This window comes from Aureococcus anophagefferens, assembly GCF_000186865.1.
Source record: "Aureococcus anophagefferens unplaced genomic scaffold AURANscaffold_28, whole genome shotgun sequence".
NCBI lineage: Eukaryota > Pelagophyceae > Pelagomonadales > Pelagomonadaceae > Aureococcus > Aureococcus anophagefferens.
The window spans coordinates 209,304-237,223 of record NW_008705587.1 but is presented as its reverse complement, the minus strand read 5'-3'; the positions used below and the strand labels follow the sequence as shown (position 1 = coordinate 237,223).

Below are 27,920 nucleotides of genomic sequence, written 5' to 3'. Positions count from 1 at the left end.
TCGCTGCGGACGGCGTAGGTAAGGTGTGTTTTGTTTTTGTTTGTTTTCTGTGGCCGTCGGGGGCGGGGTTTAGGTGACATCGAGACGTGTCTTCGCTGGCAAGTCGCCGGCGCAAGCGACGAGTGGTCCGCCGCGCGGCGCCGATCCGCCGAGGCCGCCGGCTGCCGGGTCGGTCTGGCGACCAATCCGAAGCGCAATGGACGAGGTCGACCAACAAGACGACGTCGAGTCGAGCGCGGCCGACATGGAAGTCGACGAGAACGACGTCGTGCTCGAGGAAGAGGACGACGTCGCGGAGGACGAGGCCGTCGACGACGAGGCGGAGGCCGACGACGAGCCGGAGCCCGCGGCCGCGAGCGCGCCGCCGAGCGACGACGGCGCGGCCAAGAGCGACCCGCCGTCGGAGGCGCCACCGGCGAAAGAGCTCCCCCCGGCGGACATGGCCTGCCCCGAGGGCCACGTGCTCAAGAAGCAGAGCGGCTACCTCTTCTACAGCGCGCAGTTCCGCGCGTCGTGCAAGGCGCGCGTCGACGAGGAGAACGCCGACGCCGCCGCGGGCGCGCGGAGCCAGATGGTCATGAAGGCGCTGGCCGCCGGCTGGAGCGCGCTCGACGCCGACGCGAAGAAGAAGTACGGCGACGACGCGCCCTGGGAGGCGAAGAAGATCAAGGAGAAGAAGCCGACGAAGAAGGAGAAGGCCAAGGCCGCGGCGGCCGCCGACGCGAAGAAGGGCTGGGAGACCATGGAGAACGCGCTCGACGTCCAGGCCCTGCGGGACCTGAAGATGCTCTACGACGAGGGCGTGCTCACGGCCGCGGAGTTCGCCGCGAAGAAGGCGATGATCCTCGGCACGCCGCCGCCCGCGGCCGCGGCGTCGAACGGCGCGGCGAGCCCCGCGCCCGCGGCGCCCGCGGCGCCCGCGCCCGCGTCGACGCCCGCGCCCGCGCCGACCACGACCAAGAAGCGCAAGCCCAAGGAGGGCGGCTCCGCGGCCAAGGGCGGCGAGCTCAAGATCCCGACGTCCGCGCTCAAGCCCTTCCTCGAGGACGCGTGCCAGGTCCGCCAGGAGAACCCGAAGCGCGAGGGCACGAAATCCGCGGAGCTCTACGACAAGTACAAGGCCGGCGCGACGCTCAAGGAGCTGCTGGACCTCGGCGCGAAGAAGGCGGACCTCAGCAACGACATCGGCAAGGGCTACATCACCTTGGAGGACCCCGACCGCCACGCGGAGCTCCTCGACACCGCGCGCGCGCCCGAGCCCCGCGGCGAGGGCTCCGCCGCGAAGCGGCCGAAGCACGCGCCGCCGCCGCCGCCCGACGGCGACGACGCGCCGCCGCCGCCGCCGCCGGCGGGCGCCCACGCGAGCTTCCGCGCGCTCGCGGGCCGCTACTACGTCCGCCGCGGGGCAGGACAAGAGAGCGAAATTCCAAACTTCAAAGCCTCATATCTCGGCCGTTTTCCACTCGTTTTGGCTGATTTTTGGACGAGCGATCATCTCTTGGAACGGTCTCGAAGCGTGGATGCTTGTTCCGGAACGCGCGCGCGCGGAACACTCACGTTGAAGCGACGTTGAATCTCTCTTGTCCTGCCCAGGTCCGCCGCGTCCACGGCGACGCGTCCGCGGGCCTCGAGGACGGCGTCGCGGGCCCCGCGTCCTACGGCCGGGCCACGGGCGCCCTCAGCCTCGTCGCGGATCCGGCCGTGGGCGGCATGATCTGCATGAAGGGCATCATGGACGAGGACGCGGACGGCGGCCGCGAGCTCTTCACGCCGCGGCTCTCGCCCAAGGCCAAGGGCGGCGCGGTCTCCGCGGACGGCAAGTTCAAGTTCAAGCTCAACTCGGACCTCAAGAACGGCCTCACGAAGGCGTCCGGCTCCCTCTTCTTCAGCGACAGCGGCGTCGCCGACGCGAACGGCGCGCCCGTCCTCGTCGGCTCCTTCGAGTTCCACGCGAAGCGGCCCGGGACGGCCGACGCCGAGGAGCTCGACTGCGTCTGGGAGGAGGACGTCCGCTTCTTCCAGGCCGCCGACGACGCCGACGAAGACTGGCCCCTCTAGCGCGCCTGTGGTCCCCCTAAGCTCGCCCGTGTGTGACCGGCGGCGTCCGATGATCGTGACGCGACTAGTAGACTACCCGAGCAAACTTAGGGCCGATTCGCCGTCCCAGGCCGCGAGGGACGCGCAGGCGCCCTCGAAGTCGCGCAGGAACCGCTGCGTCGACAGCGCCACCGTGCCGACGGCCGCGCCGAAGGCCGCGCAGTACGCGTTCGACTCCGGGCACGCCGCGCACCACGCGTGGGACTCGCAGGAGGCCGTGAGGCCGTCCTCGTCCCAGCCCAGGGGCGTCGCCCGCGCCGGCCCCGCGTCGTGGGACGCGCTCGGCGGCGCGCCGGGCGCGTAGGTGCCCGCGCACGCGGCGTCCAAATCCGCGAGCGCGCCCAAAACGCACGGCGCGCCCCAGCTCGTCGCGCCGGCGTCGTACACCTTGCCGTCGGCCCAGTCCGCGTCGAAGACGCAGGCGTCGGCGCAGCCGAGCTGGTCGCAGAGGCTCCCGGGCCCGCAGTTCTCGTTGCAGAAGAGGACGTCGTGGTTCGTGCACACGTCGTTGGGATAGACGCCGTCGTCGTCGTAGCTCGCGCACTCCACGGGGAAGACGAAGGTCGCCGCCGCGTGGAGGTCCGGCGGCGCGTCCGGTGGTGTTGCGGGCGCCACGTTGCCGTCGCGGGCGCCGATGGCCTTCGAGGGATCCGCCGCGAGGACGCCGAGTCCGACGGCGACAACGGCGGCGATCGCGACGGCCGCGGCGACGAGCGCGCGGTCGCCGGCCGCCGGCCGCCGCGGCGTCTTCGGCGGCGTCGACGCCCCGCCCTCCAACAGCTTCCCAACGGCCATGGCCGGCCGCTCGACGAGGAGGCTCGCGACGAGGCCCACGGCGCAGCACGCGGACGTCGCGTGAAGCACGACGGCGTAGTAGGCCCCGACGCTCGCCGTCGCGTCGAGCACGTCCGGTGCGATCTTGAACTGCATGATCGCCGCGTACTGGAAGAGGTAGCCCGTGTAGCTGACGCTCGCGATGGGGTAGAAGCAGCCCGCGGCGAGGCACCGGCGCAGAAGCGCGAGGAAGCCGCGCGACTCGCCGCCGACGACGTCGACGACGACGTAGGCCGCGACGGCCGCGACGAGGAAGAAGCCGAAGACGAAGTCGAAGATCTCCCAGGACGCGTGGAAGTCGTCGAGGTAGGCGAGGCGGTACCAGAGGCCGTAGACCTGGACGACGGCCCACGTGCCGAAGACAGCGGCCTGGGACAGGGGCCTGAAGAGCGCCCGCCGCGCGTCCGGCCGGTCCTCGAGCGCGTCGGCGGCGAAGAAGGCCAGGATGCCGCAGCAGTACTCCGCGCCGCGGCCCCAGGCCGACACGTAGGCGAGCTCGAAGGCGTCGGACGCGCCGAACGTTTTGGGGTCGTTCCAGGGGTTCGACTCCGTCCAGCTCGGGTGGCGCGCGAGCACGACGGCGCGGTAGGCGAGGGACGCGACGAGCGCTAAGACCACGGCGCCCGACGCCGCGAGCTTGGAGGAGTGGCGGTAGGCGTAGATGAAGAAGGGCGTCAGCAGGTAATACTGGAACTCGCAGCTCACCGACCACGTCACCTGGTTCACGACGCACCCCGGCGCGTCCACGAAGACCGCCGACGTGTCGAAGAGGAAGAGGCCGTTGCGCAGGAGCGCGCCCGCGAGCTCGTTCGTGCCGCACGCGGACCACCAGGCGTCGTCGGGAAAGTTCCGCGCCGTCGCGTAGAGTTGGACGACGAGCACGGACGCCATGAGCGCGGGCCAGATGCGCACGAAGCGCCGGTAGAGGAAGGTGCCATAGGCCGGCCGGAAGGCCGCGCCCTTGCGCGCGAGGAGCCGGTCGAAGACGCGGCCGACGAGGAAGCCGCTGAGCACGAAGAACAGGGACACGCCGCACGAGCCCTGCCACACGAGGGCGTTCAGGATCGGCAGCCCGGTGTTCGCGTCCGTGATCGCGAGGGACACGTGGTACTGCACCACCCACAAGAATGCCAGCGCGCGCAGGCCGTCGAGCGGCGCCGACGAGTCCGCGCGGCCGCTGTCGCTCCGGAACCACATGGCGCGCAGGTGGGGCACGGGGTTCCAGGGGTGGCCGTTGGACGCCGCCGCGGCGACGGCATCGTCGACGACGCCGATGCAGCCCGTCGCCGGCTTCGCCAGCAGCGGGTCCGTGTCCACGGCCACCTTCATCACCCAAGAAGGCAGCCGAAACAGCCCTTTCCAACTCTTGTAGGGCGCCTTGAAGGAAAGACGACTCATTGAATCCCCCGGGTCCGACGACACGATGTTGTTGTTACGCGAGGAAGAAGCCCCGCCCCTCGAAAGAGCACGTTCCAACTCGCTGTAGTGCGCCCGAGCAGCGAAAGACGACTCGTTGAACGATGTTGTTGTTACGCGAGGAAGAAGCCCCGGTCGTCGCAGCGCGCGCGCTGGACCCCGTCCGTGCGCCCGAGGAGCGTCGCGTTCGCGGCGATGGCGTTGGTCCGGTCGACGAAGTCGTCGAAGCCCGGGAGGTCCGCGTTGAAGCAGGCCGGCGGGTCCGCATCACCACCGCCACAAAACCGCTCGTAGAACGCGTCGAGGAGGTCGAGCATCGCGCGGATGTACGCGTCGTCGCGCGGCACGCGGAGGAAGCAGGCGCCGCGCGTCGCGGACACGGACGCGACGACCGCGCCGCCGCAGAGCGACCCGGCCGCGTGGATCTCGAGCATGAGCTGGGGCACGTGCCACGTCGCGAGCGCGTCGTGGGGCCCGCGGTCCCGGAGCTCCATAGAAGCCGCGCCCGTCGCGCGCGAGAACGGCGCGACGGACTTGACTTCCAGCACATCGAGGGAGCCGTCGCCGTAGACGACGACGCCGTCGGGGCTCGCGCCGATGGGGACCGCCGTCGCCGCGCGCGGCGGGGGCCGCTTCGCCGCCTCCGCGAGGCGGAACCGGAGCGCCTCGAGGCACGCGACGCCGGCGCCCCCGGGCGGGAGCCACGCGGCCTCGAGGAGCTCGGCGATGGCCGCGTCGGCGTGCTCGCCGGGCAGCATGCCCGTCTCCGCGACGACGCACGCGCCCCGGTGCCGCGCGTCGATGAAATTCACGGCCGCCAAGACGCCGACGCCCTCCTGCGTCTTGCCCCAGGCCATGCGCGCCGACGACGGGTCGCGGAAGGCCCGCGCCGTGCCGTCCAGCCCGCCCACGTAGTCGACGGCGTAAAGGCCCCGCCCCGGCGCCCAGCACGACGCGTCGCCGAGCTTCTCGTCGTCGTAGTCGCCTTCCGCGAAGACGGCGGCGACGACGCCTTCCGCGTCGACTCGATGCCGCAGGTGCTGCGCGGCGGCGACGGCGCGGCCGTGGCCGCTCAGGGAACGGGGCACGCGGAGCTTCAAAGCGGCGTCGGCCTCCAACAAGCCGCACGCGGCGGCGACCCGCGCGCCCGTGAGGCGACCGGCGTGCAAGGCGTCCCACCGCCACGTGTCCTGCTCGAGCGCCGCGGCGACCGCGAGCTTCGGCGCATTCGACGACGCGCCGCGGGCGACGACCTCGCGCTGCGGCGGCAGGGACCGGTAGAGCGGGTGCGCGCGGACGGCCCGCATGGGTATGGCGCGCCAATACACGTTCGCCGCGGATCCGCGCCGCGGCTGCGCCTTGGGCGCCGCGCGCCGCTTCTTCGTCTTGGCCTTTTTGGCTTTTTTCTGGGGTGCGACGGGCGCGTCGACGTCCATGGCGTCGTCCGCGGCCGCGAGCGCCTCGCCGCGCTCGATGGCGCGGAAGACGACGGACGGCGGCGCGAAGCCGCGGACGAGCGCCGACATGAGCAGCGGTAAAGAAATGCGCATTCAGTAGCCCGGCGAGTCGCTCATGGTCGGGCGGTACCCGATGCGCGCGTCGCGCTCCTCCTTCTTCGTCGGCTTCTCGCCCTTGTCCTCCTTCTTGGTCGCCTTCTGCTGCGCGACGTAGGCGTCGAACTCCTCGATGTCCTCGGGCTTCATCTCGATGCGCGTCGGGTCGCGGCGCAGCATGGCTTGTGTTGCGTTTGGCCGCGCAGCGCGCGTCGGCGGCGGTGGTGGCGCTGGTGCGGTTGATCGAGCTGGTGTGCAAAATCGAGCTGGTCCGCCGGCCGGGCCGGCGGCGTCGTCGTCGGCAGGCCTTGTCGCCGCCCGCGCCAGCGGCGCCACGCCTCTCGCCACACCACGCAGCCACACCCAAACACCGCCAGCTAGTGCTCCCGCTCGAAGTGGTGCTGCTCCCCCCCCCTGGCGCGGTGGCGCGCGATGGCCGCGGCGTCGTGGTCGCAGACCGCGGACAGGAACGGCGCGGAGTCGTGGCGCGCGTTCGCGCTGCGCAGCGCGTCCCGCGCGTAGGGGCAGAGCCGCGCGACCTCGGGGCAGGTCGCCGCGAGCGCCGAGAGGTTCCGCGGGTACTGCGCGAGGGCCCACCAGGGCTTGTGGACGCCGAAGGGCACGACGCCCGGCGGCGCGGCGACGGCCTCGACGGAGAACGACCGCGCGGCCTCCGGGTCGGCGATGCCGAAGCCGTCGAGGCGCCCCCTGGCCTGGAGATCCAAGAAAAGCATCTGCGCCGCCGCGCCGGGCTCCGCCGCGCCGCGGCCCTCGAGGAGTTTGAGCGTCGCGTCGACGTCGACGAGGCTGAGCCCCGCGTTGCAGCAGCAGGGCCGCGCCCCGGGGCACCAGCCGACGTCCGCGGGCCAGGGCGCGCCGACGTAGGCATCGGCGCCGGCGAGCCACGCCTCGAAGGGCACCGTCGGCGCGCCGCAGAGCACCGTGTCGGACTCGAAGAAGAGGACGCGCGACGCGTTGAGGCCCGCGTGGAAGGCCGGCGACAGGCGCAGGCGGCCGTAGTGGGCCTGGGTCAGCGCCTCGCCGGGCTGCAACATCGCCGGCCGGAGCGTGCGGAGCCGGCCGCTTTTCGCCGCGGCGGCCGCGGTGCCCGCGGCATCACAGACCGGCGGCGCGCCCGCGGCCGTCGCCGTGTCGTCGTCCGTGAACCAGAGGACGGGCACGGTCGCGGGCAGGTTCGCCAGGAACGTCTCGACGACGCCCTCGAGGCCGCAGGACCACCGCGGGTGCACGAGCACCGCGGCCGCGGCGCCGCAGCCGCGCTCGGCGCACGGCCGCGCGGCGGGCTCCGGCGCCGGCCGCGGCGCGGGCGGCCGCGGCTGCGGCGGCCGCGGCTGCGGCGGCTGCGGCGCGGGCACCGGCGCTGCCGCTTTCGCCGCCGGAGCCGCGAGCTCGTCGAGCCCCCAGGCCTCGTTGATCTCGCCGCTCTCCGGCGCGGCCTGGATGTGGCAGTGGCGCGCGGGCTTGGACCCCGTGCAGCCGTGGCGCGGCGGCGGCGGCGCGCTGTGCGCGACGATGTTCTCCGCCTCGTTCTCGCCGCCGAGGGCGCAGTCGCGGAGGATCTGCGCCGGGTGGAGCAGGAATCGGTCGGCGTCGCCGCGGATCATGACCCGCCCCATGTCGACGTCGCCGCCGCAGCGCCGCTGGAGGGCCGGGTCGTCGCCGGGAGCGAGGGCCGTCCAGGCCGGCCAGCCCTCCGTCGAGGGGACGACGTCGGGCCGCATCCACGCGACGACCGCGTAGCGGCGGCCGCGGACGTCCTCGAGGGCCTCGAGCTCCTTGCCCAGGAACTCGAGGCCCGTGGCGAAGGCCGTGGCGCGCGCGAGGTGGCCCGGGTCGCCCAGGAAGCCCGTGAACCGCTCGCGGCAGCGCACGTGGTGCGCGAGGAGGCACGCGCCCTGGCACGCGGGCTCCATGACGATGGTGCTGCCGACGACGTGCGGGTACGTGGCCAGCGCCGCGCGGAGCGCGGCTTTCGAGACGTCCGGGTACGTGCGGTCGTTGCCCGTCTGGTTCTTCGGGCCCGGGTCCACGGTCTTTAAGAAAGCGAAGACGTCCGCGCCGGGATGGGGCCGCCGCTCCGGGTCCAGCGGCAGCACGAGGCGCTCGAGCAGCAGCTGGAAGGTGCAGAGGAACGTGCGCGCGTTGCCGCCGATGAGCACGATGGCTGCGGCGGGGGGGCGGCGGTCGGCGCGCGTCGCTCTCTTCTCTCTCTGCTCCAGGCGCCGCGGGCGCGCCGCCCTCCGCCGGCGACGACGAGAAGTCCGTGCCGTCGAGCGGCGCATCCGGCGCGGCGACGCAGACGAGCGTCGCCTGCCAGAGGGCGACGCAGGTCGCGAGCCGCCTCATCGTCGGCTGCCTTCCTTGGAGAATGGCACCATAGCTGCCCCGGATTTTGAAAGGGCATCATTGAAGAATTATTGAAGGGCAAGAAAAGAACGAGGGCAGCTCAGTATGCGGCGCTTCCTCTCCGCCGGCTTCGCCGTGGTGGGAGCACTCCGCTGCCTCGACGGCGAGCACTGCATCTGGTGCCTCGACGATCCCATGCCCATCGTTTCGATAGAGTGCGAATCCAGCGAGGATAGATGCTATCGATATCGCGTGGTGGACAAGACGACGCCCTCGTCGACCGATGCCTCCAGCGACGACGGTGGACTTGACGCCTACAGCGACGACGACGACGACGGCGACTGGAGCTTGGACGACGACGACGGCGCCGCGTTCGGGATCTACCACAACGCGACGCGCTACGGGTGCTGCGCCGCGTCTGGTTTGTGGCATGAGATGGCCCAAGCACATAATGAATCCTGGGCGTACGCGTCGTGCGCCTTCGAGGATTCGCGGGACCTGTCGACGTGCGCGACAAACGACTGCAACGCGCCCGACTACATGGTCACCGCGGCGCCCTCCGCGGCGCCGGAGCCGACCGCGGCCCCGGCGGCGCCCCGGCCGACCGCCGCGCTCCCGGGACCGACCCTGGCCCCGACGAAGGAGTTCGAGGTCAGCCATGCCGCCCACGCGAGGCACGTCGCGCGCACCGCCGCCCTGTTGGCCGCCGCTATCCTCCTAACGTGACCCGTTACGCGCGGCGCCTCAGGACGCGGGGACCTGGAAGCTCGCGGCGACGGCGCCGAGGATGGCGGCCGCGTCGGCGTCGTCGACGCGGGCCTTCAGCGTCATGATGAAGAGGCGGCCGTCGCGCACGGCGATGCGCGAGAGGAACTGGTTGTTGCCGCGGCTCGACTCGTTCTCGTAGGCGAGCTCGAAGTACGTTTCGCCCGCGACGTCGACCTGCCGCGCGTCGCGCAGCGTCGCGGACGTGACGCCGTCGCGGTTCCGCTCCGAGGCGACGACCTTGTCGCCGACGAAGGCCGGCGACCCGAAGTCGACGAGGCGGTCGAGCTTGACGCGGTCGACGACGACGCCGATCTCGCGCCGGTTCTCGTCCTTGTAGATGACCTCGTCGAGGTGCGTCTTCACGGGCTTGGGCTTCGCGTTGAACGTTTCCGGCGCGACGAAGGCGAAGGACCCGTCGGCGGCGACGACGCGGTTGCCGGCGGCGGCGCGGGCCGGGCGCGGCGCGGCGAGCGGCGCGGCGATCGGGGCGGCGATGACGCCGAGCGCCCGCCGTCGGTCCAGCGCTTTGAGCGGCGATGCATGCAATGGGGATGCGGGCGCGGCGAGCAAGGCGACAAGGCAACAGAGGCTCGCGCTGACGCGGTGAGTCGCCATCGTCAAGCGGGGCAGAGCCTAAATCAAGATTCACCCAAAACCATGCCGCAAATGCTGCAGCGCGCGGCGAACAGATCTGTGTCCACCCTGCAGCCCCGGAGTATTCGAACAAAAGGGGACCACGACCCGCGCCGAGCCTCGGTACCGCGACCCCCGAAAACCCGCCCGCCGCCGCCGCGCAGCCCCCGGAAGCCATGCCCGACATCCTCCATACGAAGGCGCGTCGCCGCAGCCCCGCCCCGGCCCCTCCCCGCAGCCCCGGGTCCCCGCGCGCCGAAACCCGCGCCGCGCAGGTCCCCGCGTCGCGCGAGGGCGTGCTCCCGTCCGGCGAGGCGCCGCCGTCGCGCGGGAGCCCGCGGCCCGAGCCGTCGCCGGACCTCGAGGCCCGGCTCGAGGCCGCGGTCGCCGCCGGCGCGCCCGAGCCGGCCGCGGCGCGCGCCGCCGCGCCCGCGGGGTCCCCGGCGCGCCGGGCGCGGGCCGCCGCCGCCGCGGCGGCGCCGCCCGCGAACGCCGCCGCGCCCGCGGCCGCCGCCGCCGCCGCCCGGACGCCCGGACCGCGCGCGCCGCGCTGGTACGCGGCCATCGAGCGGTCGCACGCGCGCGGCCCCGGCGCCGCGGGCGGCTACCCCTACCCCTGGGGCCCCGGCCCGACGCGCGGCGACGTCGTGCCCTGGGGCCAGACGCCCGCCGGCGACTGGGTCGCCCTGCCGTCCGCGGCCGCCGCGCCGGAACCGCGCGCGGCCGCCGCGGCCGCCGCGCCGCCGGCGCCGGCCCTCCTCGCGCCGCCGCCGGCCCTCCTCGCGCCGCCGCCGGTCCTCGTCCTCGCGCCCGCGACGGCCCTGCGCCTCGCGCCCTGGACGGCGGCGCTCGCGCGCGAGTCCGGCCGGCCGCCGTCGCCCGCGTCCGACGACGGCTCGGCCGCGGGCGCCGCGCGCGGCGCGAAGCGGCCCCGGAGCGCCGAGGGCGGCGGTTCCGCGGAGCCCAAGGCGAAGCGCACGCGCGAGCGCTGGACCGCGCGCGAGCACGAGCTCTTCCTCGACGGCCTCGAGCGCTTCGGCAAGAAGTGGAAGCTCATCAAGGAGCTCATCCCGACCAAGACCGTGACCCAGGTCCGCACGCACGCCAACGGCCACTTCTCGAAGATGCTCCGGCGCACCGTCGGGAAGCCCGACGCGCTCGAGGTCTCCCACGCGCTCCTCGCCCTTCGGTCCATCGCGGGCTGAGGGGCGCTCGCCGCGCGCGGCCGGAAGTCCGCGGCCTCGCGCCGCCCCGTTTCCCTGTTGTGTCCTACGCCCTAAGCCCCGTCCGATGTGCTCCCCGCAGAGTGGGGCTCTGCGCGAGGGGAATCGGGCCATGTTGCCGTCTGGCGAGGTATGGTGAAGCCTGTGGTGAGGCGCACGCCGCTCGGGCTGGCGATCCGCTCGGCTGCGCCTCTCCGCAGCGTCGTCGCGCAGCAGGATGGCCGGCGGCAAGAAGGGCCGCGGCAACGGCGGCAAGTCGAAGGCGTCGAACCCCTTCGAGACCGTGGGCAACAAGCGGAAGCGGCCCGTGGTGCTGAACCACCGCGTCAAGGGCGCCGTGCGCGACGTCGGGCGGTCGCGGGCCAAGGGCGACGAGCGGCGCAAGGCGGGCCTGCTCGGCGAGCTCGCGCGCGAGCGGCGCGAGAACGAGTTCGACGACAAGCGCATCGGCGAGGGCGAGCCGGGCCTGGACGAGGACGACAAGATGCTGCTCCGGTTCCAGCGCGAGCGCGCGGCGCGGAGCCGCGGCGGCGCGCGCGCGCGGCGGGGCGCCTACGCGCTCGACGACGGCGGCGGCTTCGGCGACCTCACGCACGGCGGCGTGCCCCTGAGCGAGGGCGCCATCCGCGCGTCCGAGACGTTCTTCTTCGACGGCGACGAGGCGGGGCCCGCGGACCGGCGCGCGGAGCAGGCGGCGCACTTCGGCGACGGCACCGAGGACGCGCGGGCGCGGACCAAGGACTTCATCGGCGACATGATCGACAAGACGAAGCAGGAGCGCGAGGAGCGCAAGGCCTGGGGCCAGCGCCTCGCCGCGGACCTCGAGAAGATGGACGAGGGCTTCGGCGACCTCGCGAAACTGCTCGACTTCCGCGACAAGGACAAGCGCGAGCTCGACGAGGACGACTACGAGGTCGAGCTCCGGTCCATGGCCTTCGAGAAGCGCGTGCAGGCGTCGAACCCGTCCGTGTCGCCCGAGGAGCGCGCGCGCGCGCGGCTCGAGGACCTGCGGCGCCTCGAGAGCCTGCGGACGCAGCGCCTCGAGGGCCGCGACGTCGGGCCCGCGAAGCGCCGCCGCGTCGACGACCCCTGGGCCCGCGACAAGAGCGACCCCTGGTACGGCATGACGAAGCCCGAGGGCTACGAGGACGAGGAGGAGGACGCGGAGGAACCGGAGGAGGCGGAGGAGGAGGAGGCGTCGGACGTGCCCTACGTCTTCGACGCGCTGCCCCAGACGGCGGCGGAGCTCGAGGCCCTCGTCGACGCCCACGCGGCGCGGGGCGGCGACGTCGCGCTCGTGCTCGAGCGGCTCGTCGCCGGCTTCACGCCGCGACTCGCGCGCGCGAATCTGCCGAGCTACGAGCGTTTCTGCGAGGCCGTCGTCGCCGCGGCGGTCGCCGCGGGCGACGGCCTCTGGCGCGGCGACGACGCCGCGGGCGCCGTCGCCGCGTACGCGTCGTGCCTCGGCAGCGTGCTCGAGGACCTCGACCCCGCGGCGGCCGCCGCGCTCGTCGAGCGGGCGCTGCTCGCGCCGGCGCTCGAGGCCGGCGGCGGCGCGCCGTCGCCGGGCGCGGTCCTCGCGCTCAAGGCGCTCGCGCGCTACGACGCGGTGCTCTGCTCCGCGGACGACGACGCGGGCCGCGTCGCGCACCTCGCGACGCTCGCGCTGGCCAAGGCTCTGGGCGCGGGCGGCCGCGGCGACGCGGGCGCCGTCGCCGCGGGGTGCCTCGCCGCGGCCGCGTGCCTCGAGTACGCGGGCCTCAACGCGCGCGGCCGCACGGCCTGGGTGCCCGAGCTCTTCGCCTTCGTCGCGTCGGCGATCCAGGCCCTCGCGGGCGACGAGCCGCCGCTCCTCCCGGGCGCCGTCGCGCCTAAAGCCGCCGCGGCCATCGTCAAGGCCGCGGCCGCGTGGACGCCGCGCGACGACGCCGCGGCGCCGCCGCGCCTCGCGCTCCGCGGCGCGGCGGCGGCGACCGACGCGGCCTTCGGCGCGGCCCTCGTCGGCGCCCTCGCGTCGCTCGCGGCCGAGGCCGTCGCCTTCACGGTCTGCGACGCGAATCGCGCCGCGGCGCCGGACCTCGCGCGGCCGCTGCGAAGAGGGCTCAAGGCGCTCCGCAAGGCCCTCAAAAAGCGCAAGGCCCACGCGGGCCTCGTCCAGGCCGTCGACGACGCGGCCGCGGCCCTCGACGCCGCGCGGCGCCGCGCGCTCGACCACCGCGAGGCCGAGGCCGCCGCGCGCGCGGAGCGCGCGGCCGCGCCGGACGTCGCGCCGACGCTCGAGCCGCGCCTCGAGCGGCGGCTCGTCGTCCGCAAGGACGCGCACCTCGACAAGACGCCCAAGGCCGAGCTCAAGAAGCTCAAGAAGGAGATGAAGAAGGAGCACAAGGGCGCGCTCCGCGAGCTCCGCAAGGACGCCGCGTTCCTCGCGGACGAGGCCGCGCGGACGACGCGGGCCGCGAAGGACGCCAAGACGACGGACCGCCAGAAGAACTACGCGTGGCTGCAGACGCAGGCGCAGCGCGGGTGGCAGTAAGGGCTCCGTTGTTTTCGTGATTTCGGCGACGTTCCCCCGAAGTTTCCCCAGAAGTTTCCCCAGTGCCCTCGCATTAACGAGGTGCAACAAAATGTTGATGTCGCCAAAAACCACAAAAACAATCGACTTGCAAACGTCGTGGGGCAGCGACCCGACGCGCCAACAACGAGCAGCCAAGACGATGGAGCCCGCCAACGACGCCGAGCGCGCCTGGCTGGCCGCCTGCGGCAACTTCTTTAGAAATAACGACGCCGAAGCCGCCGCTTTAATAGAATTCATCCAGTCGAGCGATCCATCCGCACCCGCCACAACGATAAACATGGCGCCGGAGACGCCGCTCGAGCGGTCCTGCGGCCTCCGCGCCGCGGCGGCGTCGCCGGAGCTGCGCGCGCGCTACCTCGCGCTCAAGGACGCGGCGCGCGCGGCGGCGCACGCCGCCGCCCTCGACGCGCGGCGCCGGAACTTCCTCGCCAAGGCGTCCGCGCTGCCGGCGGCGGCCGCGGAGCCGCCGTGCGCGTGGGCGCGCGTCCGCGGCGCCGCCGACGCGCTCGGGGCCTTCGGCCGGGCCTGGCGCCACGCGCCCGGCGCGAACGGCGTCGTCGCGGGCCTCGCGCGGCTCCTGCGGGACCAGGCCCAGTCCGACGTCGTGCTGAGGTGGACCGCGGACGCCGCCGCGGTGTTCGAGGCACCGGAGGGCTTCGTCGACGCCTTCTGCGACGTCGTCCGCGCCTCGCATGTCCTCTGCGTCGTGGGCGAGGACGACGCCCTCCTCCTCGAGCTCGACCCGGCCTGGTCCGACCGGAGCCTGCGCCGCGCGGCCGCGGCTGCGGGCAAGGTCGCCGGCGCGGCGCCGCACGGCGCCGTGGCGGCGACGGACCGCGCGCGGACGAACGTCGACGGCGAGCTCGACGAGACGCCGCCCTTCCTGGACCGCCTCTACATGGGCGAGGTCGACGCGCTCTGCCCGATCCTATAAGGATGGACGGGCTCGGTTTTATCAGACGAGGTCGTCGGGGAGCTTTGGGGCCTCGGCGAGGAGGGGCACGGCTCGCTGGCCGGGCGCCTCGGGCCGCGCCGGCGACTCCGCGGCCGCGAGGAGGGGCACCGCGAGGCCGGCGTCGCCGTCGAGCGTCCGCGCGCGCGGCTTCGCCGCCGGGAGGCTCAGGTGCATGGCGTCGGGGAGCGAGTCGAGGCGGTCCCGGGGCGACAGCGTCTCGTCCAAGGCGCAGAAGGACTTGGACTCGTTGGAGTCGTCGGGCCACGTGTGGCGGTGGTCGACGTTCGAGTCGTGCCACGCGTGCGCGGACGACCGCGGCGTCGGCGCGAAGACCTGGCGGATGCCCGACAGCGACCGGCCGCCGACGCGCTTGAACTTGAGCGTGACGTAGCTCAGGCCGCAGACGAGGCAGACGTTGACGACGTAGATGGCCAGCGAGTTGTACGCGATCAAGAGCAGCGTGTCGCCGCGCTGCGACCGCGCCGTCGGATACGCGACGGACAGCGCCGTCATGAGGCCCGCGTTCACGAGGGGCGGCAGCAGCGCCGTCGACACGGCGACGCCCGCGAGGGCCGACGAGATGCCCCCCGAGTAGCCCAGCGCGAGCGCGACTCCGGAAAAAGTCGCGACGAACGCCGAGAGCACGAGGTTCGACACGGGCGGGCCCCGGCTCAGGATCTCGCCCGAGTTGACGGTGATGGACCCCCAGGCCTTGCCGTGGGCGCCCGCGTGCATGGGCGCCGTCAGGCCCCCGACGCTGTGGGGCAGGAGCAGGCCGATGGCCGCGCCGACGAGCCCTCCCACGGCGACGCAGATGCACGCGTCGAGCGCCATGTTCCGCAGCGCCCGCCGCGCGAGGCGCCACTCGCCGACGCAGGCGCCCCAGGTGGCCCCCAGCAGCATGGTCATGAGCGGCGAGATGAAGAAGGCGGCCAGCACGATGGACGACGCGTCGCTCAGCAGACCGATCGCCGCGATGAACGACGCGAGCACGACGCAGCAGCAGTGGTCCGCCGTCAGGTGGCTCCCCGCCTCGATGGTCGCGTGGATCTCGAGCGTGCTCAGCCGGTCGCCGAGGCTCGGGCAGCAGCGGCCGCGCCGCGACCGCCGCGCGGCCGTCGCGCGCTCCGTCGTCGTCCGCACGTCCAGCACGTCGATGGCCCCAAAGTGCTCGCCGACGCCGACGCGCCGCAGGGCCTTGAGGGTCGCGCTGAGGTGGATGTCGCGCACCTTGAACGCCAGGATGCGCACGCCGACGCGCACCGTCTTGCGCATCTCCGGCGTGCGGCACTCGTCGCCGGCGACGTCGTCGCACGGCTTCGCGAGGATGCGCGACCCCGCGCTCTCGTCGACGTGGCCCACCCAGTCCAGGAGCATGATCTCCTCGACGGTGGAGTCGCCGTAGCGCTCCGGCACCGTCGCCTTGACGAGCCGCTGCATTGCGACGCCGCGGATGACAAGAACCTCGTGAATGAAAGCGCGCCTCATCGCCATGGTTCCCTCAAATTGCAGACCTCAAGCGGGGCAGCCCAGCAATCAATCCAGCTCTCAATCACGTCAAGCACTCTCCAACGCTCTTCGACAACCGCTCGCGTCATGGCGAAGGTCGCGCCCGGCGTCGCGCGGTCGCGACGGTCTTCCAATCACGAAGCAACTAACGAAAAAAATGACGCGTAGGTCAACCCCGAGATGGAGGTCCCCGCGATGGTGCAGGGGTTCGACGTGCCCCAGGTGATGATGGTGGCGGTGCCGCCGGGCACGCCCGCCGGCGCGCAGATGATGGTCGCGGCCCCGAGCGGCGCGCAGTTCACGGTCGTCGTGCCCCCGGGCCTGCCCGAGGGCGGCGCCTTCCAGGTGCAGGTGCCGCCGGCGCAGCCCGCGATGATGGCCGCGCAGCCCGTCGCCGTCGGCGCGGCGCTCGTCGGCGGCGTCGCGGCGGCCGGCGCCGCGGGCGCCGCCGTCGTGTCGGCGGGCGTCGCGGGCGTGAACAGCGCCATCAAGATGGTCATGGGCCCCGCGCGGCTCCACGGCATCGCCGGCATGGCCCAGATGCTCGAGAGCTCGCAGGGCGTCAAGATCCAGCAGAAGATCCACGGCTTCGAGGCCGTCTCCGGCGGCTGCTGCGAGCAGTCCAACGAGTACCGCATCTTCGGCGGCGGCGCCGACGCCCACGGCCGCGACACCCTCCTCTTCAACGCCAAGGAGCAGAGCGGCGGCTGCGACCGCGTCTGCTGCAAGCCGCACAACAACCTGCTCCTCCACATCAACGCGCACGACACGAACGAGACCCTCATCACCCTGGAGCGCAAGGGCATGAAGTGCAACTGCAACGGCCCGCGCCAGTGCCTCTTCTGCCCCATCCTCGGCGAATTCTGCGCCGAGGAGATGATCGTCCACGAGGGCCTGGTCCAGGGCGAGCCGGGCAACATCAACCCCGCGACGAAGCTCTCCCTCATCCGCCAGCCGGCGCCGCTGGGCGGCTGCCTCGTGCCCACGCTGGAGATCCTGAACGCCCAGGACCAGCTCGACACGAAGATGACGGGGCCGACGTGCTTCGGCGGCTGGAGCGAGATGTGCTGCGACTCGACGTTCGTCGTCAAGCGCGACGACGCGCCCGTGGCGACGATCCGCCACCTCGCGCCGCGCGACTGCGGCGAGGCCTGCAAGGCGCTCTGCACGGACAGCGACAACTTCGAGGTGACCTTCGACCCGTCGGTGAGCGCCATGGACAAGGCGAACGCCATCGCGACGAGTCTCCTCGTCGACTTCATGTTCTTCGAGATCGACCAGGGCCTCTGCCACGTCGAGGGCAACGTCATCTACTGCACGCTCTGCCTCTGCTTCTGCGCCGGCGCCCTCGTGCCCCTCAACTGCTGCTGCGCGCTCAACGAGAACGGCGGCGGCGCGCCCGCGGCGCCCGAGACCGCCGGCGGCGCGCCGACCGCGGCGGACGCGGAGCCGCTCCTCGCCGCGCCCCGGGCCCAGCTCCTCCCCATCATGCGCCACAAGATGGAGCACCACCTCGACTAGGGCGCGCGGTGCTTTAAGGGGCGTGACCCGGATCCGGACACCTCCCGAGACGTTGATGTAAACTTGAACTCATATTGCAGTCTGAGTCTGGCCCGCGTCTCGCAGCCGCGCGCCTCACGCGATGCGCGAGCATAAGGTCGAGCTGCTCTCTCGCAGCGCAGTGCACGACCTGCGCCTCACGTCTCTCTCGCAGCGCAGTGCTCGAACTGCGCCTCACGCAGCGCGCCGAGCTGACGATGATCGCGGTCGTCGACCAGCCGAGCGGCGACGTCGAGCTCGGCTCGACCATGGTGTCGCCGCTCATTCCTGCCGCCGTAGCCGTCGACCTCGTCGCCGCCGACCTGGAGAAGATGCGCGGCGTCGTTGTGCGCCAGGAGACGCAGTTCCTCGAGTCCTTCGCCCAGGGCCTCGGTCTGCCCTACGAGGCCAAGAACAGGTACAAGGTCTCCGCGCTGCCCGAGGGCCGCGCCGTCGCGGCGTCGCCGACGGACGCGGCGCGCTGGCGGCCGACGAACAAGGATCTGCTCGCGCTGCCGGCGGCGCTCGTCGCGCACGAGGAGTCGAAGTGCGGCTGGCGCGCGGCGCTCGCCTGCTGCGGCTGTCTGAATTTCCGGGCCCTGACCATGCACTTCTTCGAGTCCGTCGACGGCTCCGACGAGGGCGCGGGAATCGAGCGCTTCCGCCTCGCGCGGCCGTTCCGCATGGGCATCAAGGCGACGATCGGCTTGTGCGCCGGCGTCGGCCTGTTCCTCGGGCGCGTCGTGACGTACGCGCTGCCCTTCTTCGTGGCCGTGCCGCTGGGAGGCATCGCGGAGCTCGTCTTCGGCGTCCTGGGCGCGTGCGTCGGCCTCGTCCTGGTGCGGACGCGGCCCGAGAGTCTGCGCTTGCGCCTATCGCTCGTCGAGGAGGGCGGCCGCGTCGTCGGCGAGGTCGTCGAGGCCTTCGAGCCCGCGGCGGGGACGTCGTCGTTCGACGAGAAGTGGTGGACGTGCTGCTGCCTGTGCACCTTCTTCGCGCGCGTGACCTCTGAGACCGAGCCGGGCTTCACGCTCCGGTTCAACTCCTGCTGCTGCGGCGAGCACAACAACTGCTGCGGCGCGACGTGCTGCCGGCCCGACCTCGTCATCGACGTCCTCGACGAGTCCGGCGCCGTCGTGAGCCACGTCCAGAAGACGTTCGCGCCCGCCGGCGGCGACGAGTCCTGCTGCAACACGCTCTGCCGCTGCCTGAACCAGTTCGACAGCTTCCTCGTCGAGTTCCCCGCGGGCGCGTCCCAGCGGCAGCGCGCGCTCCTCGTCGCGGGGCTCTTCTCCGTCGAGTACGAGCACTTCGAGCGCAAGGGCGGGTCGTAACGTGTCTGTACGACGCGTCTGCGAGGCGTTCTGCGCGCCGCGGCGCGCGGGCGGCGCCCGGCGCGGCGTTCGAGCCAGGTTCGAGCAGAGGGGGCCGACCACCAGGCATACACCAGCCACGGCATACACCAGCATAGCAGCCGCATAGCAGCCGCATAGCAGACGCATAGCGGGCGCATAGCGGGCGCATAGCGGGCGCATAGCAGGCGCATAGCAGGCGCATAGCAGGCGCATAGCAGGCGCATACCACCAGCATAGCAGGCGCATAAGACCAGCATAGCAGCCGCATACCACCAGCATAGCAGGCGCATAAGACCAGCATAGCAGCCCACCAGCATACCACCAGCATAGCAGGCGCATACCACCAGCATAGCAGCCGCATACCACCGGCATAGCAGACGCATACCACCGGCATAGCAGACGCATACCACCCGCATACCACCCGCATACCACCAGCATACCACCCGCATACCACCCGCATACCACCCGCATACCACCCGCATAACACCCGCATAAAGCCCGCATAAAGCCCGCATAGCGGGCGCATACTACCAGGCATACCGGCGGTCAACCCCCTCGGGGTTCGAGCGGCTCGAGACGACCGCGGAGCCACGGAGTGCGGAACGCGACGCCACCGCCGCCGCCGCGCCTCGCCCGCTCCCGGCCGCCGCCCTAGGCGTTCTCCGCCGTCGCGGCCCGCTTCGCCTCCGACGCGTCGCGAAGCCTCCGTCCGCCACGATGCGCGTCGGCGGCGCGGCGGCGCTTCTCCTGGCCGGAGGCGCCTCGGCGGGCTCGACGCTCTTCAACATCGCCATCCCCGCCCAGCTCAACAAGGACGGCGGCTACGCCCACGTCGCGGCGCTCTTCGGCCAGCCCAAGTACGACGAGTCGCTGAGCCAGAGGCTCGTCTACGCGAATTCGACGCTCTGCGACGTCGACGCGAGCATGCGCGGCGCGGTCTCGTCGCCCTACCTCATGTTCGCCGAGCGCGGCGGCTGCACCTTCGTCGTCAAGGCGCGCAACGCCCAGGCTCTCGGCGCGTCGGGCCTGGTCATCGCGGACGACCGCTGCGTCTGCGGCACGGCGTGCGAGCCGCAGGCGCGGTGCGAGGGCCAGGAGCCCATCATGGCCGACGACGGCTCCGGGAGCGACATCTCCATCGCGTCGGTCATGCTCTACAAGGAGGACGGCGACGCGATCCGCGACTACTTCAGGTGCGGCGCGTACCCGGGGCAAAAGTGCAAACGCGACCCCTGGATCGTCGAGTCGCTCGTCCAGGCGTCGCTGGAGTACACGGTGCCCGCGCCCGACGCGCGCGTCGAGTGGGAGCTCTGGACGACGTCCATCGACGAGGCGAGCCTCGACTTCCTGCGCGACTTCAAGGCCACGGTGCTCGCGCTCGGCACGAAGCAGCTGTTCACGCCGCACTTTTACACGTACAACGGGTCCCACTACGGCTGCGACCTCAAGCTGGCGTCCGACGACGAGCTCTGCGGCAATTTGTGCACGAACGGGGGCCGCTACTGCGCGCCGGACCCGGACGGGAAGCGCGCGGACGGCATCGCCGGCGCGGACGTCGTCGCGGAGAACCTGCGGCGCACCTGCGTCTGGAAGCGCTACGGCGGCAAGGACCAGGCCGAGTCCGACCAAGTCGGCGTGGGCGAGACGTGGTGGGACTACGTGGGCAACTTCTCCGAGCTCTGCGGCACCGCGGAGGATTTCGTCGACGCCGGCTGCCGGTCGCGGGCCATGCGCGAGGCCGGCGTCGACGAGGCCTACGTCGACGCCTGCGTCGCGGACAGCGGGGGGCTCGACGGCGGCCCCAACGCCGTGCTGGACCACGAGGTCGCGGAGCTGGAGAACAAGAACATTGTGTACGTACCGGAGTGCATCGTCAACGACGCCGTCGTCTGGGGCGGCCTGAGCCCGCTCAACGTGCTGTCGACCGTGTGCCACGGCTACGCGCGCGACGCGCTCCCACCGGCCTGCGACTGCGTCGAGGCCGCGGCGCTCGTGTCGTCGGACGCGTACGCGAAGTGCCTCGCCGACTCCGTCGCGCCCTACGTCACGCCCGAGGTCACCAAGACCAAGGAGACGGTCAAGAGCGGCATCCCCTGGTACGCCGTCTTCCTCCTCGTCGTCGCCATCGTCGTCGTCATGCTCCTCGCGGGGCTCGCCTACTGGAAGCACACGCAGGCGCAGATGCGGGACCAGGTCCGCGGCATCCTCGCGGAGTACATGCCCCTCGAGGACCTCGGCACGTCCAACCCCATCGGCCTCGGCGGCTCCGCGCCGGACAAGCCCGCCGTCTTCTCCGTCAACGCGTAGGCGCGCCATACGCGCGCCCCGCCACGTCAAATCTGTCCATGAGTCGGCGGTCGCGGCGCGGGGAGGTCGGGGCGCGCGGGGGACTCGGCGCGTCTCCGCCTCAGGCGGGGTCCTGGAGCGAGTCCACGTCCGATGGTTGGCTCTTCCGGGGCTTCCCCGGGCCGGCGTGTTGCCCGACGTCGACCGTCGTCCGCACCTTCGCCCAGAGCGAGCCGCGGTGGGCGTCGTCCGTGGTGATCGCGATCTGGACCTTCGAGGCCTTGATCCCGTAGGCGGCGCAGAGCCGGTAGTTCTTCGGATCCGTCGCAGTGTCGAAGCAGCACCAGGCGTGGCAACCCGGGAACTTCTTCTTCTCGGCGCGCGTGAGGGCCGACTTGATCGTTCCCAGATACCAGCCGAATTCGTCGCGGGCGAGGGGCGCGCCTGCGAAGGCGAAGAGCACCTCGTCCCCCGTCTCGACCTCGCCGCGGGCGTCGATGTCCAACTTCCCGATCTTCAAGTATAGCGTCGGCCCGTGCAGCGATGGGAGCGCCGCCGCACAGCGAAGGTCCGCTTCGAGCTCCACCGAGGTGACCTTGCCAAAGCCGCGCGGGTGCACGTCGTCCGCGTCCGCGTCCAAGATGTCCGCGAGCTCGTCGTGGTCCACCTGCTCGACGTCGTTGTCGTGGTAGAGAATCCGGTAGAAACGATCGCGGGCGTCGTAGTCGACGACATGACCGCTGAAGACGTCCATCACGCCATTGTCCTCGCGTGCGAACGCCTTGGTCACGCTGCGACCGACGTAGCGCTTGGAGCCGCGGGGCAGCGTGTGCGTCTTCTTCGAGCCGCGGGGCAGCGGCGTGTGCGCCTGGCGCTTCTGGCTGCTGTGTTTCATGGTGGCTGCCGACGACGTGCGAGAAGGTTCGCGCTCCGGAGCGTTTCGCAAAGTGTTCAAACGTGCCGTCAACTTACGATGCAGTCCGAGAACACCCAAACTGCAACACAACACACGACCTTAGATCTCGACTTCGACGGGCTCGTCGTCGAACTCCGTCGCGCCCTCGCGGATCTCCTTGACCCAGAAGTCGCGCTCCTCCGTCGTGAACTCGTCGTCCTCGCCGATCTCGAGGACGCGCTCCCAGGCCTCGCGCTCCGCCGCGGCCTCGCTGTCGGGGCCGAGCCCCCCGTCGTCGCCGCGGTGGAACTTGTCGTCGAGGTAGAGGTGGGGGTCCAGCAGGTCGCAGCCGTCGTCGTCGTCGTAGTCGCAGGGGCGGAACAGGAGGTCCGCGGCCTCGCCGAAGTCGTAGCGGTCCCGGGGCTTCGGCAGCTGCCCGTCGTCGAAGAGGTGGACGCAGCGGCCGGCGATGTCGTAGATGAGGGGCACGCCCGTCGGGATCTCGACGTTGGAGATGTTGGCGATGGGGATGTCGCAGAGGTGCATGAGCAGGCCGCGGATCGCGTTCTCGGACGACGCGATGAGCACCGTCCGGTTCTTCGCGATGGTCTGCGGGTAGATCGTGTTCTGGTAGTAGGGGATCGTGCGGTCCATGCAGTCCTTGAGCGACTCGGCCCGCGGGAACTTGCGGTGCAGCTCGAGGCGCCCGTGGCCCAGGGACCGGATGAGCGACTGGCGGAGCGAGATCGGCACGTCGGACACGTACTTCTGGTAGCGCTCGTCGTTGCCCGGGTAGAAGGGGCTGAAGGGGCTCGCCGGCGGCGGCCGCTCGCGGTAGCCCCGGCGCCACTTCATGAACTGGTCGTCGCCGTGCTTCTGCTTGATCATGCGCTTGCTCAACCCCGTGAGCCGCCCGTACATGCGCTCGTTGAGGCGCCAGCTCTTGTGGATCGTCACCCAGAGCGCGTCCAAGGGGCTCAGCACGAGCCACGCCGTCTCGATGGCCCGCGTGAGCCACGACGTGTAGACGACGTCGACCTCGACGCCGTGCGCGCGCATCAAAGCGCCCGCGGCCGCGGCCTCGGCGCGGCCCTCGGGCGCGAGCTGCGCGTCCTCCCAGCCCGTGAAGAGGCCGAGCTTGTTGTGCGTCGTCTTGCCGTGGCGGATGATGACGACGAGCGGCGGCCGCGCCTCGCCCGGCGCCGGCGGCCTAACCGACCGGCGCCGCCGCGGCGCGGCCGCGGCCGCCTCGAACGCGTCCTTGTAGACCGCGGACGACGCGGCCGTTTTAGCACCGGGCGCGAAGGACACCTTGCTCGCCTTCTCCCGGGCGACCTCCTCGCGCAGCGCGCCGCGCGTGCCCTTGAAAACATTGCTCGCCTTCTCCCGGGCGAGCTCCTCGCGCAGCGCGCCGCGCGTGACCTTGCGGACGACGTCGTCCGCGACGCGGTATTCCACGGGCACGTTGAACTCGGCCGCCGCCGCCGCCATGAGCCGCCGCTCCTTCTGGAGCTTCGCGAGGCTCTGCTCCAGGGGCGAGAGCACCGTCGACTTGTCGACGCCCCAGAGCCGCGAGATGTCCTCGGACGGGTCCGCGAGCGACTCGGGCCGCGTCCGCGCGCGTTCGAATTCCAACGCCTCGCGGAGCGCTCCTTTCTCCTCGAGGAACTCGCCGCTGAGCTGGCCCTCGGCGTTCTCGCCGGGCACGGGCACGAGGTCGCCCGCGGCGCTCCGCGCGAACTCGTAGACCAGGGGGATGCCGTTGGGGATGGCCACGTTCTCGATGACGTCGTCGCTGAGGCCGTCGATGGCCTTCACTAACCCCCGCAGCGCGTTGCCGTGCGCGACGACGACGACGTCCTTGCCGTCGAGCACGTCGGCCTTGATGCGGTCCTCGTAGACGGGCAGCGCGCGCTCGAGGCAGTCCCGCAGCGACTCCGTCAGCGGCAGGTCGTCGGCCGCGACGCCCGTGTACTTGCGCTCGCGGAACGGCGACAGCGCGTGGTGCCGCGGCAGCGCGGGCGGCCGCGCGACGAAGCCCGCGCGGTAGTCGCGCACCTGCTCGTAGCCCAGCAGCGCCGCCAGGCCCGGCTTGGACCGCCCCTGGAAGGCGCCGTAGTGGCGCTCGTTGAGCCGCCAGTCCTTGACGACGGGGCGGAACGACTGCTTCGACTCGCGGAGGAGGATCCACGCGGACCGGATGGCCCGCTTGAGGAGCGACGTGTAGACGACGTCGATGGTGAGCCCCCGCTCCATCATGAGGCGCGCCGCGTGCTCGACCTCGCGCTCGCCGACGCCGTTGAGGTCGACGTCGACCCAGCCCGAGAACGTCTTGTTCGCGTTCCACGTCGACTCGCCGTGGCGCACGAGCACGAGCTTCCCGGGCTCGACGTTGCGGCTCCGCCGCCGGCCCAGCCAGGAGAGCACCCGCTCCTTCAGCGACAGCTCCTCCTGGTCCGGCGCCGCATCGGTGAGTACCTCGCACTCTCCGTTGGGGCACCAGATCTCCTCCGCGGCGTCGACGGGCGCCGCGGCGCGGCGCAGGCTGCGCTGCGGCGGCGGCGGGCGCGGCGCGACGAAGGCGGGCGCGGCGCGGCGCAGGCTGCGCAGCGGCGGCAGCGGGCGCGGCGCGACGAAGGCGGCCGCGGCGCGGAGCAGCAGCAGCGCTGCGACTCGGCAACGAGCCATGCTCCGACGAGATCCGAGTGCAACAATCGCACTTGTTGAACACAGGTTTGTGCTTTCCCTGGCTTGTGCGTACACCCGTGGGGAATGCAGGCGAAAAACCTAGCTTATAGAACGCACCCCTAGAGCATTTTTACTATGGCGAGGCAGGGAGTCGTCCCGGAGCACATCTCCCTCGAGGGAACCAAGCCCAACCCCACGCCCGAACGTCCGGTGGGCCTCATGGGGCTGCCCGACGACGTCCTGCGCCTCGTCCTCGCCCACGCGCCGTCGATGCCGGCGTTCCAGAATTTGTGCACGAACTCGCGCATGGAGCGCGTCTGCGCCTCGCCGGACCTGCGCGACACGCGCGCGGCGCTCGCGCGGCGGCAGCGGGTTTTGGCCGCGGGCCTCGCGGGCGTGCGCCAGTCGCGCGCCGCGTCGTCCAAGGTCGCGCCGGACGAGCGCAAGGACCGCGAGACGCGCAAGGTCTACGACGACGCGGGCTACGTCCTCTACCGCGAGTACGTCGTCGTCCTCGCGCCGGGCCCGCTCCGCGCGGACTTTGAGCGCGGCGCGCCGAAGATCGCCCGGATCGCGGCCGCGTCGCCGCTCCTCGGCCGGGTCAAGGTCGGCCACACGCTCGTCGCCGTCGACGGCGAGCCCGCGACGGCGGCGACCGCGAAGCGGCGGCCCTGGGAGCAGGCGCCCTGCGAGCTGCTCTTTCGCACGACGGAGCCCACGGTGACGTCGGGGGACGTGGCAAAAGCGAGGACGGCGGGCGCGCTGAGCCTCGCGTGTGACTGCTTGCTGCGGAGCTTCTGGGGATCCTCCGGCGGGTACACCCGGAACCCCCACGACCTCGATCGCGACACGCTCATCTAACACGTGACGACGTAGCGCAACACGAACCGGTTCGAGGCCGCGCCGGGCCGCGGGAGGAGCTCGAAGGACAGGGACCGCGCCGTGGACGCGCGCTGCGCGGCGTCGTAGCGGCGCCACGCGCTCTCGCACTGGCGCTGGTCGCGGTCGCAGGACGCGGGCTTGTGGGCCGCGAAGCGCAGGGGCCGCTTCGTCGGCGCGCCGCAGGCCGGGAAGCAGGGCGAATAGCGCGGCGGCTCGACGCAGAGCCGCGCGTACTCGGTCTGCGACGCCGTGCCGCCGGGCCGCGACGCGTTGAGGACGGCCGCGTTCTCGGCGTCGCCGTCCACGACGACGCGCACGGCGCCCATGGACGGATCCCAGGACGCGAGGAAGCCGACGCCGACGACGGGGTCCCGGCCGTCGGGCGGCGTGTGAACGGTGAAGTTCACCACACCACCATGCGCGTCGTCGACGATCCAGCCCTTCTTGCCCGGCGCGTCCTCGCCGAAGCGCCAGGCGCCGTCGGACGACACCGCGGCGGGGCTCGCCGCGAGCTCGTGCGCGTCGAGGTCCGTCAGCGGCGCCGCGCAGACGACGTCTGACCTGTGTGGAAATCAAATCTTCAACCCGACTTCAATGTGCGCGTAATCGAACGGTTTGGACCAGACTCTTTCGCTGTGCTTCGAGAACTCGACGAGAGCCATCGATTCGTCCAAAAATCAGCCGAATCGACTTCGATTTGACCGAGATAGAGAGTTGTAAAGTTTGGTGGGGACCCCCCAAACCAGTGGTTGATTTCCACACGACGTCCGACGTGTCCGGGCTCCGCAGCGGCGGCGGCAGCGGCGGGTCCGACGCGTCGACGTTTCCTCGGAGCGCCGCGGCGCCCTGCACGCCCCACTCGTAGGCCAGCCAGTCGGCGATGAGCTGGTGGAAGGCCCAGTTCGGGTGCCGCGCGACCGACGACTTTTCGTCGCCCGCGACGCCGCGGCGCCAGGAGACCATGGGCACGCCGAGGTGGCGGCAGACGGCGGCGTGCGTGGGCCAGGCGTCGGACTTATCCGGCACCTGCATCTCCACGTCGACGACGGCGACCTTGCGCGTGAGGAGGAGCCGCAGGAGCGCCTCGTGCGCCGCGGCGATTTTGGCCGTCGCGGCCGCGTCCGTGGCCCGCGCGACGTCGTTGTCGACGTAGTTCACGAAGGCGACGTCGACGTGGCCCGCCTCGAGGGCCTCGAGCTCGCCGCCGAGCATGCCCAGGATGGACCGGCTCGTCGACGCGCCGACGGCGTAGTTGAGCACGCGGACGTCCGTCGCCGGGTAGACGCGCGCGAGCCAGGCGCCGAGGCGCGCGGGGAAGGCGCAGGGCTTGCAGTCGCCCGTGACCTCGTGGTCGCACGTCGCGTAGGACTCCGTCGTCGTCGCGTTCGCGCAGGCGCTCGACCCGTAGGCGACGCGCGCGCCCGCGGCGAAGAGCGACGCCTGCTGCCGGTCCGCGCGCGCGTCCATGCGGCCCGCCGTCATGGAGCCGCCGAGCACGAGCACCGTGAGGACCGCCTGCTCGCGGCGCGCGAGCCGGGCGAGCACGCGGTGCCAGGCCGCGAGCCGCGCGCCGGGCAGCACCGTCGACGCGCCGCCGAGCGGCGCCCCCAGGGGAGCGTCCGGCGACCGCCGCGACGCGTAGCCCGGCGCGAAGGCGCCCAGAGGCTCCATGGCGAAGGCGTCGTACGTCGGCAGGCTCGCTCGGCACCACGGCAGCACCAGCGCCAGGCTAACGAGCCGAGCCATCAGCATTTATCGTAAAGGCAACAACGGACGTTTTAGGATCTTTTTAGGGGCTGCCCAACTGGCATGGTGGCGAGAAGCCTCCTCTTCGGCGTCCTCGCGGCGGCCTGCGCGCTGCCCGCGTGGTGCCAGCGCACCGTCGCGGCGGACGTGCTCGTCGGGCGGCCCGAGTGGTCCCAGCGCGCCTTCGCGGACTGCGCGCTGCCCGGGGCGCTCTGCCACGCGACGCTGCAGCCCTGCTGCGGCAACGGGACCTGCGCGACGCTCGCCACGGGCGAGTCGGCCTGCGACCCGTCGGCGGACCAGCGGGCGCGCGCGGCGTCGACCCTCGCGCGGCGCGTCGCCGCGCGCGGCGACCGCTGCGACGCGCTCCTCGGCGGCGGCGCCGGCGCGGCGCTCGGCTTCGCCGTGCCCGCGCACGTGTCCGACCGGCTGGGCCTCAAGGTGCTGCTCACGGCCCTGCGCACGATCCGGGTGCACCACCCCGCGGCGCCCGTCGTCGTCGTCGACAACGCGTCGCCGCGCGCCGCGCGCGTGCGCGACGCCGTGGAGGCGGACGCGGCGCGCCGGCGCGACGGCGCCGTCGCCGTCGTCCGCGCGAA

At 72.3% G+C, this 27,920-nt stretch overlaps 7 protein-coding genes across 7 annotated transcripts; 2 read left to right on the top strand and 5 right to left on the bottom strand.

The window, feature by feature from the left end:
- Window positions 1-489: 489 nt before the first annotated feature.
- Window positions 490-6,150, bottom strand: AURANDRAFT_72414 (hypothetical protein; the record flags this gene model as incomplete). Its single annotated transcript, XM_009042164.1, has 3 exons — window positions 490-769; window positions 2,135-4,254; window positions 4,506-6,150. The coding sequence occupies 3 exons, from the start codon at window positions 5,895-5,897 to the stop codon at window positions 490-492; spliced, it is 3,792 nt and encodes a 1,263-aa protein (XP_009040412.1).
- Window positions 6,151-10,654: 4,504 nt separating this feature from the next.
- Window positions 10,655-10,873, top strand: AURANDRAFT_31747 (hypothetical protein; the record flags this gene model as incomplete). Its single annotated transcript, XM_009042209.1, has 1 exon — window positions 10,655-10,873. A coding segment is annotated over one exon (219 nt), but the record flags the coding sequence as incomplete, so codon positions are not given.
- A 3,548-nt stretch (window positions 10,874-14,421) lies between these two features.
- AURANDRAFT_66866 (hypothetical protein) lies at window positions 14,422-15,861 on the bottom strand (the record flags this gene model as incomplete). The annotated part of the gene is made up of 1 exon (XM_009042163.1): window positions 14,422-15,861. One exon carries the CDS (start codon window positions 15,859-15,861, stop codon window positions 14,422-14,424), a length of 1,440 nt encoding a protein of 479 aa, XP_009040411.1.
- A 264-nt stretch (window positions 15,862-16,125) lies between these two features.
- PLS4 (hypothetical protein) lies at window positions 16,126-18,803 on the top strand (the record flags this gene model as incomplete). The annotated part of the gene is made up of 2 exons (XM_009042210.1): window positions 16,126-17,280; window positions 17,673-18,803. 2 exons carry the CDS (start codon window positions 16,126-16,128, stop codon window positions 18,801-18,803), a joined length of 2,286 nt encoding a protein of 761 aa, XP_009040458.1.
- A 3,670-nt stretch (window positions 18,804-22,473) lies between these two features.
- Window positions 22,474-23,181, bottom strand: AURANDRAFT_14644 (hypothetical protein; the record flags this gene model as incomplete). Its single annotated transcript, XM_009042162.1, has 2 exons — window positions 22,474-22,701; window positions 22,768-23,181. Coding segments are annotated over 2 exons (642 nt in total), but the record flags the coding sequence as incomplete, so codon positions are not given.
- A 552-nt stretch (window positions 23,182-23,733) lies between these two features.
- AURANDRAFT_14255 (hypothetical protein) lies at window positions 23,734-24,384 on the bottom strand (the record flags this gene model as incomplete). Its single annotated transcript, XM_009042161.1, has 1 exon — window positions 23,734-24,384. A coding segment is annotated over one exon (651 nt), but the record flags the coding sequence as incomplete, so codon positions are not given.
- Window positions 24,385-25,550: 1,166 nt separating this feature from the next.
- AURANDRAFT_66863 (hypothetical protein) lies at window positions 25,551-27,327 on the bottom strand (the record flags this gene model as incomplete). Its single annotated transcript, XM_009042160.1, has 2 exons — window positions 25,551-26,136; window positions 26,336-27,327. 2 exons carry the CDS (start codon window positions 27,325-27,327, stop codon window positions 25,551-25,553), a joined length of 1,578 nt encoding a protein of 525 aa, XP_009040408.1.
- Between the last annotated feature and the right edge of the window lie 593 nt (window positions 27,328-27,920).